Source organism: Coturnix japonica, chromosome 3 (assembly GCF_054131305.1).
Source record: "Coturnix japonica strain WE chromosome 3, WE-NBRP24, whole genome shotgun sequence".
Taxonomy (NCBI): domain Eukaryota; kingdom Metazoa; phylum Chordata; class Aves; order Galliformes; family Phasianidae; genus Coturnix; species Coturnix japonica.
In genome coordinates this window covers 85,163,702-85,179,617 of record NC_140665.1, presented here as the reverse complement: position 1 = coordinate 85,179,617, position 15,916 = coordinate 85,163,702, and the positions used below count along the sequence as shown (strand labels likewise).

Sequence of the window (15,916 nt, the reverse complement as noted above, 5' to 3'; positions counted from 1 at the left end):
GTTGTTCAGAATGAATTCTGCAGTATGCAGTGTATTCCAATATACACATAAGAGCAACGTAGGGCAAACTTTGAGAACCAGAGCCTTTGTGATTATGGAGATATTATTATTTTTTAAAATAATATATGAATAATGCTTCTACAGATGCAGAATATGAAAAACACGCAGGTAATGGTGACTTTAAAAGAAATGCAGCAAAGGGATACATAAGGAACATATATATATATATATATATTTTTTTTTTTTTCATCTCAGTAAAACTATTAGGTGAAATAGAGTTTAAATATTTATAAATGCATAAATATGTATATTCAAATTTTTAAACCTTGACACCACCAAGACTTTACTGTAATATTATGTGTGTGTTATCTTTTTTGGGAAATCTGTCAAAAAACATCAGCATGTCATGTGAGTTAAGGTTTAATGATTTCTGAAATATTAAATTATTCTTCATTGTTTTGTTAAAAGAAGTAGTGTTATGCAAAATCATGCATATATATATATGCATTTGCACAAAATTATTTGAATTGTAAAAGCAGTGTTTTACTCCTTTTTAGAATTCTTATATTCTTGTATTCTTATATCATATTATATATAAATGAATATATATAATTTGTATATATATGTATACACACACTTTATATATGTGTGTGTATGTGTGTGTATATATGTTTTTCACTAAAAGGAATGCTTCCTCTTGTCCACCCTACCCCCACCTCCCACCCCCCCCACCCTTCTTTTTTGACTGGTAAACAGCATACTGCATTTCCTCCTATAGAAAGAAATATTTGGCAAGATTTTTAGCATAACTTGATTGACTTCATTGACAATAAATTGATAAGAAATCACCTTTATTGGCTAGCTCACAACTTCCTCCAGGAGCAAATGTAAATATTTGAATATAATCCAAAGTGTTTCAGCTATAACAACACTTAAGCAAAATCAATTGTTAACTGTGGATTGTTACTTAAAGAAATACAAACAGAAAAATGAAAATACAAACAGGAAATTGAAAACAACGTCAAATGGCACCACTGGAGGAGCAAAATGAAAGCTTGATGCATTGCTGATTTGAAATCTAATTGTTGGTTTTCAAACTAAAGGGCAGTATAATTCATATGGCTTGACCCTACAGGAAAGGGAGGGAAATAAGTAAATAAGTAAACAAATGATGGGGAAACAAACAAACAAACAAACAAAAACAGCAAAAGAACTAGAAAAAATGTCACAAAAATCAGATACTATTATAATAGTTCACCATAGTAATACTCAAAATAAAAAAAATCTCATGATAGCTGCTGCTGTCTAGCTGTGATGTACCATCCTTTTGGACTACAATTTGCAGAAACTCTAGAAATAATGAAGAGCAGTCAAGAATGCAAACCAATCTTGGTAGATTTTAAAGTCACAATTCACTCCTTTTTGGAATACGTGAACATACTAGTAAAATATTAAAACAAGTTCAAAAAAGTGAAAGGACTATCTTTATATGTAATGTAGCTGAACAGCTACGGTGCGGAACACAATCTGTGCCATTTTCTGTAATTAAACATAAAAAAAAAAAAAAAAAAAAAAAAAAAAAAAAAAAAAAAAAAAAGTTGAAAGCAGTAAGAAGCTACTGCATATTTTAATTCCCATAGAAAAAGGAAGTTGTTCTATGAAATAAACTGCAGGAGCCGCACAGAAAGCTAAAAATGCAGGGCTCCTTAGTGTATTTGATTGTGTGTATTAGACAAAATGTAATAGACAATTTCCTACATTTCTATCAACAAATTTCCAAACCATAGGAGATTACAAGGAAATCTGTCTAAATCTAATAAACAGTAGAACTATATGTGCAGTGAAAGGAACAGAGTACCAACAAATGAATGTATGTACGCATACATCTAAATATATATATATATATATATATGAATGCACACACATATATATATAAATCAAATAATGCTTACATTTAATTATCATTTCAATCTTTCCAGTCTTTTATATATATATATATATATATATATATATATATATATATATATATATGTATATATATATATATATATATATATAAATGGTAATGTTTTGAAAAAATATGGATATGGTAAGCCATATCCATATCTTTAATTAACCATTAATTGGAATTTGGAAGTAGCATTCATCTTAAAATCAAATATTAAGTACTACATACCCAATTATTAACCCGAATGAAAACCTATGTAACATTTGGCTTTTCTACAATTCAGTAAAAACATCTCAGCTATTTTAAATATGGAATATTTTTAATTATGATGTAAAAACACTTTCCAGAAAAGCTCAACTAAAATAATAATCTTCACTGGCTCAGCTACTCTTGATAAGTTTTATCTTGTTGAGTGTCACACTGCAAAGATATCAACACAGATAGGCTAAATCAGCCAAAACACAGCTGCTCCGCAAAGGGGAAGAGAGAGGGAAGTTTCCCATTAACAGTCATTATTTCATATTAATTTTGACTTAGATCTGTGAAGATTCTCAGCAATGCATAAAACTTCAGTTTTGTAATTACATCAGTAAATTCAGAGAAAACTAACCATACTTTTCAAATAGTATCTGCAATAAAGAATTTCAAAGATTAGCAGCACATAACATTTTAGATTTTCCAAAAATAATAAAAATCTGTTTGTTTTTTTTTTTCTGTTTGTATTGAGCTTCAAGAAAACTCATTAGCACTCAAAGTTCCACTTTTTCTTCAGAACCTTTTAAATTATTTTATACATCTCCATTATCAACAACAGAGGAAAAAAACAAAACAAAACAAAAAAACCACAAATCTGTGAAATGACTAAAGACATATCTGAAGATTTATTGCAATGTATGAAGTTACAGTTTAAAGTGGTTAACTTTGTTTGTACCTTGATAAACTGCTTTGAATCCTGGTGAGCCAATGCTGTCATCAGATTGTAAATGAAGCCACATCTGGTTGCTCATGCTTACAATAAGGTCAGGAACACTAGATCCAGTGAGGCTGCATGTAGGATAAATTAAAAAGTCATTTGCTGAAGCAAAAAATTAAAAAGAAGTAAACAAACAAAGCAAGCTTTTAAATCATTAATAAAATATTTATGACTGTTCACAATACAAAAACATTGTGCTGTGTGCTTTTTGTTTTGTTTTGTGTTTTTTTTTTTTTTTTTTTTGCTTTAATAAAACTAATTATTTTATATGAATGAGAATGATTTGAAGTCTTTGGAAAAAAAAACCTTGAAAAAGAAAAGCCATTCAAATTAACAATGTTAAACATTTTTAATAAAATTAGGAAATCTAAATATTTCAATAAGTAATTACCAAATAGATAAATGAATGACTATATCAGATGAATTATTTTCAGGTTTTGATTAGCTTTTTATTTATTTATTTCAAAACAAAGGAAATTAGATTTTGGTAACTCAGAATTTAGAATGCTTTCAAGTAGTCTACTGACTGAGTCCAAATCAGAGTGCATGTGTACCCATCGATACTCAGGTCTAATAAAAGAGAAAGAATTCTGAATAGATATTTACATTAATAACTTAAGTCTTAGCAAATACAGACACACTGACAATACAAAGAAAATGCTGCTGAGTCTGAAATCAAAAACACTGACATTAATAACTAGTAATGTTACAGTGAATAGTTGGGAGTTCTAGATCTGTGACCAAGTAATAATAATAAAAAAAAATAATAATCACTGAGAAGATTATGTACAATGTGAACTGAGGAATAAACACCCTGAACAAGCATCTCAAAATAATGAAGATGATGAATAGATCACTCAAACCCTTTTATCTGTCCACTCACTGTTTGGAAGGAATTAAAGTCCCTTTATTCTGAATGCTGACAAGTCTTGCTCATTCATGTGAGCTGTATTAAGAAATTTATCTTTTCTTCCAGAATTCTGATGCATGGAAGGCTCTCATACAAAAAGTGGGAATGAAAAAATGTTAAAGGAAAAACTTTCTACATTACTTACTTCCGCATAATCTGTGAATCTTAGATAAAGAAAACAGCAGTTTCGGTTTTGCTGTAGTTCGGGTTTTTTGTTTGTTTGTTTTGTTTTTTTAATTTATTTATTTATTTGGTTTTTTTTAATTTTTTAAATTATTTTATTAAGGGATTCCTGAGAATAGGACTTATCTACACATAAAACAACTTTCTTCAACTAGGAAACTGGCAAAATAGAGCATGATATGAGAATGCCGACCTGACCAACAGCACACTGTTGCTAATTCAGTTCATGCCAGGCCATACCCATCTGAAGACCAGACTGTTTAGCAAGTTCAGTAACAGAAACTTGGAGAACTGCCATTCAGGCAGACTGGCTTGTGCTAAACACACTTCATTGTGGGTATGTGTAATCATACCTTAACTCACCACATGAAAGAAGTTTAAAATATGACAACAGATGCAACAAATGGAGTAACGGAAGATAAATTTGAGCCAGCTTTCTCAGTACTCTGAACAGACTCATGGGATATAAAAAGACAGCTTTCAGAAAAGACGATAATGAGTGAAAGCAATTTCTGCACTACCGGCTCTCTAATCTTAAGTGTCCAAAAAAATTTCAAAAAGTTTAGGCATGGTATTCAGGATCAGAAATTCTGCATGTTTCTATCTGATTTAGAATATGTAAGCAGCATATTTTATTGCTCTTTCAAACAAACAACCTACATACATTCACTTACAATAACTGTGATAAGCTGAGAAAGAGAAGCTTGATTTTGATACAAGAGATGTAAAAGTTTGAATTTGAGGTTTGAGATGCAATTGTCAAGGGCCAGAAGTCAATCTTTAAAGTAACATCTTAACAACTGTGTTCTCAGCATTCTTTTTTCATCTACATCTTTGTCATAGAAAACAGGAAATTCCAGTGTGCAGTTTTCAGTATTAAAAGAAGTGAGGATTTTTTCATTTTTTGTTTCTTCAAAGAAGTAAAATAAAATACTTTTCGAAGAGTAGGTTGGTTTTCAAGCTCCCAATAAATATTCAAGTCGTGTGTGAAAAGAAAAGGATCAGAGTTTACTAAAGCACATCTCTTCATCATGGACAACTGACATAAATGGAAGGGTTCTGTCATGGTTTTGTAATTTATATTTTTATATTTCTTCTTTGTGTCAATTGAAGTGCTACAAAAAAATATAATTTCAATGTAAAGTAGACTAAAGCAGCATTACTTAAATTTACAAGAGTTTACAAACACACACTAAGGAATATCAGGAGAAATTTTGATAGATGGTCTTTACCTCACACATGATTATCACTACTGAATTAACTTGTCAAAAAAGTAATTAGTTCCTAGCCAGATGCTGTTAAATAACAGAAATAACTGTAGCGAGAACTTTACAGCCTAAATTTATTTAGATTAATTTTTAGTAAGTTATATCAGTCTATTTCCAGAGCGAATGTCTTAAACAAACATATATTGTAATATCGGTAATTTTTTCAAGAAATTATGGTTACGTAGGGGAAAAAATGTTAAAAATAATAAAATTCACTGGCATACCCCCTTTTTACCGTTTTTAATTAAAAATCTAATATAGATCATAAAACTATATAGCTTTAATGAAACAAACTAAGGCATATATATGTGTAAATTTTTACCTCCCCTATTGAAAATATTGACAACACTGCCATAGAAATCAATTAAATTGATTTGATACAACATGCTTTCTATCAAAGTATATTGTTAAATATAACACCTTGATGTATACGTATACCATGCTCTTAAAACATTTCTTATAATTATGATTGCTTTTTTTATTTTTTTCCCCCACCACAGAACAGACTGAATATCCTATATTTTGATAGCCTTTGACTTTCATTTTCTCTCTTTTTTGAAAAAGGATATCCCTCCTTATTCCCATCTAGATGAACCAGTACACCTCTGAGATAATAAGGATAACTGCTAATGTTGAAAGGCTATACGCTATAGAAGGCTTCTTCTGCAAGGACTGAGAATTTCAATACAGTTACCCCGATATATTCTGTAAGCCTTCCCATCACATTTTTGAATCACCACTGTTTTTGTTCTTCTGTCATCCCATTTCCAATATTAATTCCTCATTTTCCTGACTTAAAAATAATAATAATAAAATAACAGTAGTCCTTGAAAACCTGAGCTTTCTTCTTAGTAAGGTTTCAATATTATGTTTGTGATAAAGCAACCACAATTAAGATCTCAAGGTTTGTAGCTGCTAAGATCTTAAAGCAAAGACTTATGTACAGTCAGACTGGATGGTACTATTCAAAGGGAAAATATTCAAATCACTTACATCACTTTGTTGATATATCTTTATATATTTATATTTAGTTTAAAGTAATGTAAAAAGTCTGTGATTTACTTGAATCAAATACATGCATTATCAGGGTGATTTTTCCCCACCCAACCTTTTTATTTAAATTATTACTATTATTTAATTATTCTTAAATACAATTACAACTATTCAGATAGCACTTTTTTGTTTTGTTTTGTTTTTTTGTTGGTGGTTTTTGTTTTTCTTTTTTTCCTATAATGCCAAGGCACTAATCTGAGCTCTCCATAGTATTTGGTCTTTCATACTTTGATCTATCAATAACAATGCTGTTAACATGTGAGGGAAATTTTTTAATGACTTACTATCTTTGACAGTATTTGAATTTTAAGCTTTTGTCCTGATGGACGTGAGAGTGTGCTCATGCAGCATAGAAGACCAGCACTATCCTGGGCTGTTGGAACCCTCAAAAGAGGGTTGGCAAGAAGGGCAAGGAAGGTGATTATCACTCTCTCCTCTGCCCTTGTAAGGGTAACCTGGAATATTGCGTCCAGGCCTGGGAATCCCAGCACTAGAAAAATATGAAGATTTGGACAGGGTCCAGAAGAGAGCCATGAAGATGATAGGTTAGAGCACATCTCCTATGAGGAAAGGTTGAGGCAGTTGGGCTTGTTTCACTTGGAGAAGACAGACATTATTACAGGCTTCTTGTACTTGAGGGAAACTTTATAAACATGAAGGAGAACTATTTTTTATCTGAGCAGATTGTGACAGAACAAGGGAGAAGGGAGATTTAAGTTCGATTTTAGGAAGAAGGAAATTCTTTACTCAGCAGGTGTTGAGACACCAGAACAGGCTGCCCAGAGAGGCTGTGGATGCCCCATTCCTGGAGGCGTTCAAGGCCAGGCTGGATGGGGCTGTGGAGAAGCCAGTCTAGCACCTAGTTCAGTGGTCAGCAGCACTAAATGCAGTAGGGGAACTGGAGCTCAATAGTCTCTTAAGTCCTTTCCAATCCAAGCCATTGTATGATTATACACTTTATATAAGCTTACACTATACAAACAAATTTTATAAATGATAATTATAAATAGATACATTATGATGCAGAACAACATGCAGCAGCAAAATTCCAATGGAAACTGTTGAAGTTCTATACTTACACATACAACACTGTTCTGGTATCACCAACCTTCCCAGCATCTCCAACAGTGAGAGTATCATATCCTCTTTCTAGTTCAAACTCTTCAAAAGCAAGCTTTATAACCTGTTTCAATGAAATTTCATATATTTCAAAACATAGCACAGGTAATCTGAACTGTTCTAATCTTAAAATAATTAGTTTGACTACCATCAGTAAAGCCAGAAGCACTCATTTCTACTGTTTGGTTACCCTTATCTAATTTGACAATGACAAATATAAACAAAGTGAAGAACCTTCCATTTTCCTCCTCGTATCAACTGGCAAGTCCTTGCCACAAACTTTTTAAGTCATCAATCACTAAGGATGCTAGGCACTTAACAAAAAAACAAAACAAAAACCACTTTAATTTTAATAGCTGAACAAGAAATACATAATTCAGGAAGTACATGAAGTACATGAATTGATTCCAGGGGAGAAAAAAAACAAAAAAACAAAAAAAAAACCAAAAAACCAATTTTGTGTTTTGAAACAAATTTTATAGGAATGTAATAAAAGAAACAGTGAAAAGCTTAAAGAATATTCTTGCCATTGTTTTGCCAATAGATCAGAATCACAGGTTAGTTATCAAAAAAACAAACTGGTAGGCCTACCAGATTTTGAAATAAAGTATATTTCATTATCTACAATATTTTTCAACAGTAACAAGAATTTCAGGCAATATGCTGTAGACTTAATCAAGAGCAAGTGAAAATATGTATCTTCTAACACACCTGAATTATAACAAGTATTAACTCATCAGTAAATAGTGACCAATAAAGAAAAGATAGGCAAAAAGAATACACAGAAGAATAAAAACAGATGTGTTTTTTTTTCTCTGTTTGTTTTCCCAGCAATAAAATTAACTATGCAAATAAGGCTATTTTTATTTTTTTGTAGAATTAAAGAAACTAACAAAATATTCCACTAGAAAATATGGTAACACTGTACTTAAATTTTCTCAAGTTGGTTAGATTTATTTTTTATTACGATTTAAAAAAAATATGAATGCTCATCTTTAATAATAAGATAAGTTGCAATCAAAAAATTAGATATAAACTGTAAATTAAATATTTAAAGATCTGGCAAGGAGTAAAGAAACTATCATAAGAAATGTTGCTTTATGGAAATACATTGTTTGTGAAGACATGTATAGGGCTACCAAAAAAAAAGAAAACAAACAAACAAACAAAAAAACCCAACAACATCATGCAATTTAACTTTTCTGGTGTTATTTTATGGTTGCACAACAAAACACACTGGAAACATTCAAGTTGTCAAAGGTTAAAAGACATGCATTAAAATCCTTTGATCTAATCTGTAAAACCTAAACTTAACATACATAATAAGCACCCGGTCTACTGTCTCCTGCGGTTGGTAAAAAGAAAATGGTGACATAGTATTTCATATGAAGTGTCTTATGATGGACCAAAATGCCATTTAGAACTGCACTTTCCATAGACTATAAGAGGAGTTTGGATAACCATGGCAGACTACTGCTTACACAGATATGTTTAGATAAAATCTAGATAGAACTCTGAATCCTCAGAGGGATATTTCAGACTTTTCTTGGATTTTTCTTGGTTGTTTCTGACAAATAATGCAAGACATTTTTCTGTGCATATGGACATGAATTTAGCACAGAACAACGTTAAAACAATTGATTCAGTATTCAGAAAAAAAGGAAAATACATCTATAATAATGATAAAAAACAACAGAGAAAGGTCTTAGAAGGATATAATATAAAAAAAAAAATATACCTATAATATTTTTAAAAATAAGTAAAAGATAACATTAGTATATATTGAAAAAAGGCAACTTTAATACACTTATCCAAGTTCATTGCTGTTTTCTATTTAAAATAAAAAACCAAAAACAACAAACATATATTAATCTAATCATAATTAATTATGCTTACAATTCAAATGAAGAAAATAATCCATTTTTATTAGAAAAACTGGAAACACAAAAATTACTTCCAAACCTATTATGGTTGTTTATGGATGAACAATTATAACTATCTCAGAAGAATTGTCTGGTTTGTTTTCTGAAATATAGGAGACATAATTCCCATATAAACAATTCAGCATGATTATTTATGATTAGATAAATAGACTGTGAAACAAATAACGTTTTAAAAAGGATAAGACACCTAAGGTGGTGTTTGATAGAAGATCTGCAAGTGAATTTCCTGTCATAATTACTTTTTACATAGGACATTAGCTGTCCTATGACATTTCAGTGAGGACAATCTTACTAGAAGATTCAGTAGGGAACACCACAAGGTGACACTTCAAAAATGCCTAGATCTATGTGTTCTTTTCACTGCTGATATTTCATTATTTTTTAAGTACGTTAGAAATTAATATAAGCCCTATAGTAAAGACAAAGTCAAAAGTGGAAGCAAATAAGCTTTATTTTAAGATTCAATCAGACAATGGAGTTATATGTATTGTATTAGTAATGAGGGATCTTATTTAAAAAAAAAAAAAATAAAAAAAAATAAGGCCTTTTTGATGGAGCTTCTCTTAAAGACAGAAAATGAAGTGACAGAAAAACATACAGACAAGACAACTGAGGATCTCTATTTTAAAGTTTTGAAATTGTAAGTAGAAGATATAAAGCTTTTTACAACTTACTCCCTTTTTTTGACATATTAATTCAAATATAATAGTATATAACAGATCTTGCTTGTCCTACCTGATGCTATGTGAAATCTGAAAGTAACATAATCATGTGAATGCAATTCATTGCAATTTCCTTTGCAGACACCCCCTGCTCAAAGGGATTTTGAAACAAAAAAATTCAAAAATGGAAATATAACTACATTATTACAAATTTCTCAATCTCCTTAAAATTTCAAGAAGAACCATATGCTTCAAACACATTTAAATGGTTTTGAATATCTACTTTACTTTAAGAACATGATAATACAGAAGCAATATGAAAGGATGATACAAGAATTAAGGAGTACATATCTGGTTCCACTACCCCATAAAGCTTTTAAAAACCATTCTATTTCCCTAGCCTACACTGGTCTGACATGAAGTCTTAAGAATTAGTATCTATGCCCAAAACAGAAGAGGAAACAGATCACTGGCTAGAAATAGCAATAAAACTAGGTAGATCTTCCACACAAATTATATCAATTACCTTATTAGAAGTATAGAGAACTCCTTTTCACCATCTAAATAACTAAATAAACTAAAAAACAAACACAAAAACCCCAGGACTGACAATATCAAATCAGTGACACTGTAAGATAAGCAGCATCTTGGGGTACAAACCATAAATGAAGAGGAATGTTGGATAGAAATATGATCACAATTCTGAAACCATGGCAACAAAAAAAATCAAAAGGTTAATAAATAGGAAATTTTTTTGAAATATCATGGAGTTCCTTAAACACGGCTGTAATGACATTTTAGGTTTGTTCATTTGTTTTTTGTTTTGAAGAAAGAAATAGCATTACTGTCTCTTTTCAGGAGTTCATGAATGCAGAATGTTTTAAATAATGGGAATTTATTATAAATATAGTTCAGCAGAATTCCTTTTTGGAGAAAAAAAAAAAAAAGAAAAAGTAACCAGGTATCAGTTCAGTCACAAATCAAAAGAATTAAGAACTGTTGAAACATAAACAAAACATTAAAAAAAACCAAAAAAAAACAAAAAAAACCCACATATATATAAATAAAGCTTAAACTACTTGAAGAAAATAAAATTTAAAAAAAAAATAAAATTTAAAAAAAAAAAAAAAAAAAAGCCTCTCATACTGTATTTGTGAAAGGAACTCATGCATTCCCAACCATGACAGAGCTCACATGTTAGCAAAAGTGAGAAGAGACTAACCAATCCAAAGACTTAATTATCCATGTTCAAAAGTTGTGAAACTTCTCAGAAGTACACTGATCTCTGTTTTTAGCTCTTAGCTACCCAATTGTGAGAATTTCCACTCTGAGATGAGAATCTGTTCCTTCATATTTTGTTCATGAAAGAGAATACATGGCTCCACATTACGGGATATTATTGTGTTCATCTATTTCCATTAACCATGAGATTATTATTTCATTTTGATATAGAATAAGAATTAAGAGGCGACATTCAAGAAAGTCAGTATGTCAATACAAACAAAAACAGGAATAAATACTTCCAATTCACAAGTTATTGATATATCGTTGAATCATAATAACTGATTTCTTAGTCTCCTGCATTTGGTAAGTAAACATTTAGCTCAAATGCTCTGCAGGGTGGTAATCCAGCCAAATTACATTTTTAATAGTACTTTTTCACTTGGATGATTTGGACAGATATATTATTTTAAATGTCATACAAAACATAACAATACAATCTGTTTAGTGATTACTGTTAATGTGTTTTAAAGCACTGTTTTCAACCCTTAATTAAACCAATAATAATTCTACATAATATGCACTCAGAATAAGGTCCTGACTGTGCTTGATTTTTCAGTTTTACTAACTTAAGATACCAATATTTTTTTCCATAAACACAATTCTGGTTTGAGTTTTGCTCTAAAAATGGCTTCATACTGCCTATAATTTTTTTCCCCTTAGTTACAGTGTTTTAAATAATAATAATAATAATAATAATAATAAAATCTATGTGCCACATAGGACAATTCTCTTAACACTTTGAAACATTAAAATTACTTTGAATAAAAACACTTACTCATGTATTTTCATTAAACTAAATTCAATATTATTTTTTGTGTGGATGATCACAGAAAACAAAGTACATTATCCCAAAAGCTATGAAAGTGACAGTGATGACAGCATATGCATTTTGAGCCTTGTTCAGCAACGCTTCATATGCATAGCTTCAAATTCCCACACAAAGATGAATTATATATTTAATGTATTTGATAATAAATTTCTACCTACTCCCTCAGCTATAAAATCTAATCTCTCACACATGAATAGATATTGTTAAGTACTATACCTATGATAAAAAATTCTATTGTCATCCAGTGATAATATAGATTATATATTTATTTTCATCTTGTGACATCCTCTAAAATTCATGTTAAGAGAAAGTGGTAAATAGGATTGATGTAAGGATTACAGGCTTCACTCTTATTTTATTTACATCAACTTCACATCTTTGCATCTTTGAGCACTGAGTAGAGCTATGCATGATCTATACTGACAAAAAGTCATATCAGAACCGGAAAAGAAAATTGCTGGACATTGGTCTAGAAAACATAGGTGAGCTGCATAAATATGCAGATAACAGTGCACTGTAAGAACACTCTGGGGCACAAGTCATTACTTGGATCTAATTCCAATTATATATGGGTAAACAGAACAGCCTCTGTCTGTTCACTTAGGCAACATTTGTAATGAATATTCAATGGCCAGAATCTATAAAAATTCCACTAAAACTAAAAATAATAGTAAAAAGGGTAGCTGCAGTTTTTCCTCTACAGTACTCTGTGACTTATAAATAGTAGCTTATATGCTACAAATAAATTACTCTGGGAAAACTATTTTAGTTTTACCTAATAACATAATGTTCCATAAACAAATAAAATTAAAAAAACAAAAAAACCACACAAACAAAAAAACAACAAACAAACAAACAAACACACCTGTATATATAAACTCTTTTATAGAGGTTTAAATACTCTATCTTGTTTACAAAGACAACATGCACAACATGCACTTCATGATTATTTAGTTGAAATTCTTAAAATCACTTTAAAATTTGAGAATATAGGCTAGAAAACTTAAATGAACTGGGCCAAGGAACAAGTGAAGCAGATTTTACAAGACTGATGATTGTGTTTGTTAATTTGACCTACTTGCCAATAAAACATCTACAAAAAGCTGGTATGGTAGATTAACAGTGATGACTACTTGCAATTTTACAAGTTTTATAACTTTACAACTATGGTTTCATAGCTTTCACAGTTAAGAACCATAAAATCATCTGCAAATAACAATACTTGTAATAATGCAGTATCATTTTTTTAGTAAAATATCCTGTTATCTCCTTATATAAAACAGATTTCATTCTTAGATCTGATGTGACCAGTCATCAAACAGTCTTAGTTACTCAAATTTATGCTTCATTTAGTCATTAAATTGCTTTTCCTCATTCAAGTGCCTTAACAAATACACGCTTGGGTGTACCTGTTAAGCAGCTACATTTAAAACAGATATAAATGCTTTGGTTCTTTTTATTACAGTGGTTTTTTCTTTTTTTTTTTTCTTTTTTTTTTTTTTTTTTTTTTATATTACGCATAGATGAGATAGTAGTACACACACAGGAACATGATCTACTGCATTTTTGAGAATAAAAGAAATTTTAACAAGAAAACAGCTGCCAGCTACATCACATCTAATAATAACAGCTGGCAAATTTAGCTTTTCTGATGAGTTGATAGCAAAATTCATAAGCAATAATATTTCCGCTAATATATCTACTGCTGTCTATCAGGAAAACTGACTTAATATAACAGACTTTCAATCATGTCTTCCTTGATGTTGCAAATGCAAATCAATTAAAGTTCCACCAGATTCAAAACAAAATCTGATTAGTCATTGGATTTATTTTGTATGCTTCCTTTGCACTTAGTGAAAGGCTTATTGTTGTCTTCCTTAGTGGTCCTAACAGATGGAACTATTTTATCCCTTTGGATATTGAATTTATAAATAAATAGGAATTTTGGCAATCTGTCTTATCAGATCTTGAGAGTTCTCTCCCCTCTTCCTGCTGTACCTCCTACCTGTGCACTGTTCATGAAATTAAATTAGTCATACTACTAAGCAAATACACCTGTTAGCAAATGCAACAGATAAGACATTAGCTAAGCAGTTTAAATTATCAAAACATAATGATTTTATCTTTACATTTTAAGTCTAGCTGGAACATTTGCCATTCCTTGTTTCAGTCACAGCTGTGAAGAGGTCCAGTTATACACAGAATAAACTATTTAATAATTGATTACGCAAATTGTTAATATTCAGGAAAAAAAAAAAGAAAAAAAAGAAGACTGCATAAATATCAGAATGGTATGCGCAAAGCCACCCGTGCACCCTGCTCTGGGTGTCCCTGCTTGAGAGGGGTTAGACCAGATGGATTCAGATCTCTGCCAACTTCAATCACTCTGTGATTTTGTGACTCAGGCAGTGAGAAGAAAACCAAAAAAAGCTTTCTCTGATACCTTGTGCGTTATGTAATAGCAGCCAAAGGAAGCATAACTTGTCTGCTGGAGAAATATTTGAGAATACTGAGATTCTTTGAAGTTTTTTAAAACATCATGATTGTTTAAGCGAATCCTAAACAGACAGACTGAGCTTTATGGTTGTGATTACATGGGATATAAATCAGAATTAAAACTAGTAAACTTATCTAAGTAATTAAAACAGATTTGAATCTGGTTCAAGGAAGAAAAACTTCCACTGATTAAAAAGGAAACAACACAAGTTTCTTATTAAGTCTTAGAATGGAGTCACAAGTGACATCTGCGTGGCCAGATGTGAAGCATCACCTAAAAACAGTCACCATACAAATTTCTACTTTTGTGATGCATGAGAATTGTTTCACAGAGGTGAGTGCCTATGTTAACCCAACTGGACTTTTAAAAAAGAACTCAGAAAAAGACTGATCATATAGTGGGATGAAGCAACAAATTATTTGCATCACAAATCAAATAGCTCAAGCACAGATACCTTGAGCTATTTCTCTTCAATATGTTATCCAGTTTGATCCCAAATGGAAATACAGTCAGAAAGTAAGAGAAAAAAGGTCTACAGAGCAACTGCATATTCAAAGTTTCAAATACAATCTAGGAAAATAATTATTTGTAAATCCAGTATTCAGTGCTGGCCAAAGTAAAAACTATTACTACAGAATTAGTGGATGGTGACTATATAAATAAAAGAATGGAAGGATCAGTAGGGTGAGAATGTCTGCTAACAACAGATCTTCAAAGCAGTAAAGACAAAGGCCTGCTGTGAAAAATAACTTGTAGCACAGACTAACTGGAAGTTGAAATGTGATGCATTAAATGATGCAGAAGACAAAAATAATGAGCTGCAAACTGATAAGTGTAATAATTTGATGTTACGAAAAATAATTTTAAAAAAAAAGTACAGTCAAGAAGTGAGCTAAACATTAAGAATAAAATAGAGAACATTTTGTTAGTGCATAAACTTTCATTTAAAATATATAAAGTATTCAAGAAAAAATGAAAATCTAATGAGCCTGTCACTTGTGAAAAATGCTTAAAGCGTGAATAAAATGGAAACTGAAGTACATCTGAGTAGCAAATGGTTTGTGCTTTAGATTTGATTTTATTTCTGCTTATAGATCATAGTATCATAGTCTCATGTGGGTTGGAAGGGACCTTAGAGATCATTGAGTCCCACCCCCCGGGATTCAAGCCTCCTGTGTAGCAGAGCAGCACTTCTACCACTTGCACCACAGGGGGATTCGAACCCAGGGCCTCCGGTGTTGCAATGC

General features: G+C 30.9%; 1 protein-coding gene across 5 annotated transcripts in view; it reads right to left on the bottom strand.

Annotated features, from left to right (window-relative positions):
* Positions 1-15,916, bottom strand: part of CSMD1 (CUB and Sushi multiple domains 1) — an 883,639-nt gene that overhangs the window by 204,063 nt on the left and 663,660 nt on the right. For all 5 annotated transcript variants that reach the window (XR_014944901.1, XR_014944902.1, XM_015859302.3 and 2 more), the window contains exons 11-12: positions 7,415-7,518; positions 2,880-2,992 (exon numbers count right to left, since the gene is read on the bottom strand). Coding sequence is in view for 3 of the 5 variants with exons in the window: in XM_015859302.3 (XP_015714788.2) it covers positions 2,880-2,992; positions 7,415-7,518 (217 nt within the window). In the remaining 2 variants the exon portion in view is untranslated. The remainder of the gene's footprint in view (positions 1-2,879; positions 2,993-7,414; positions 7,519-15,916) is intronic.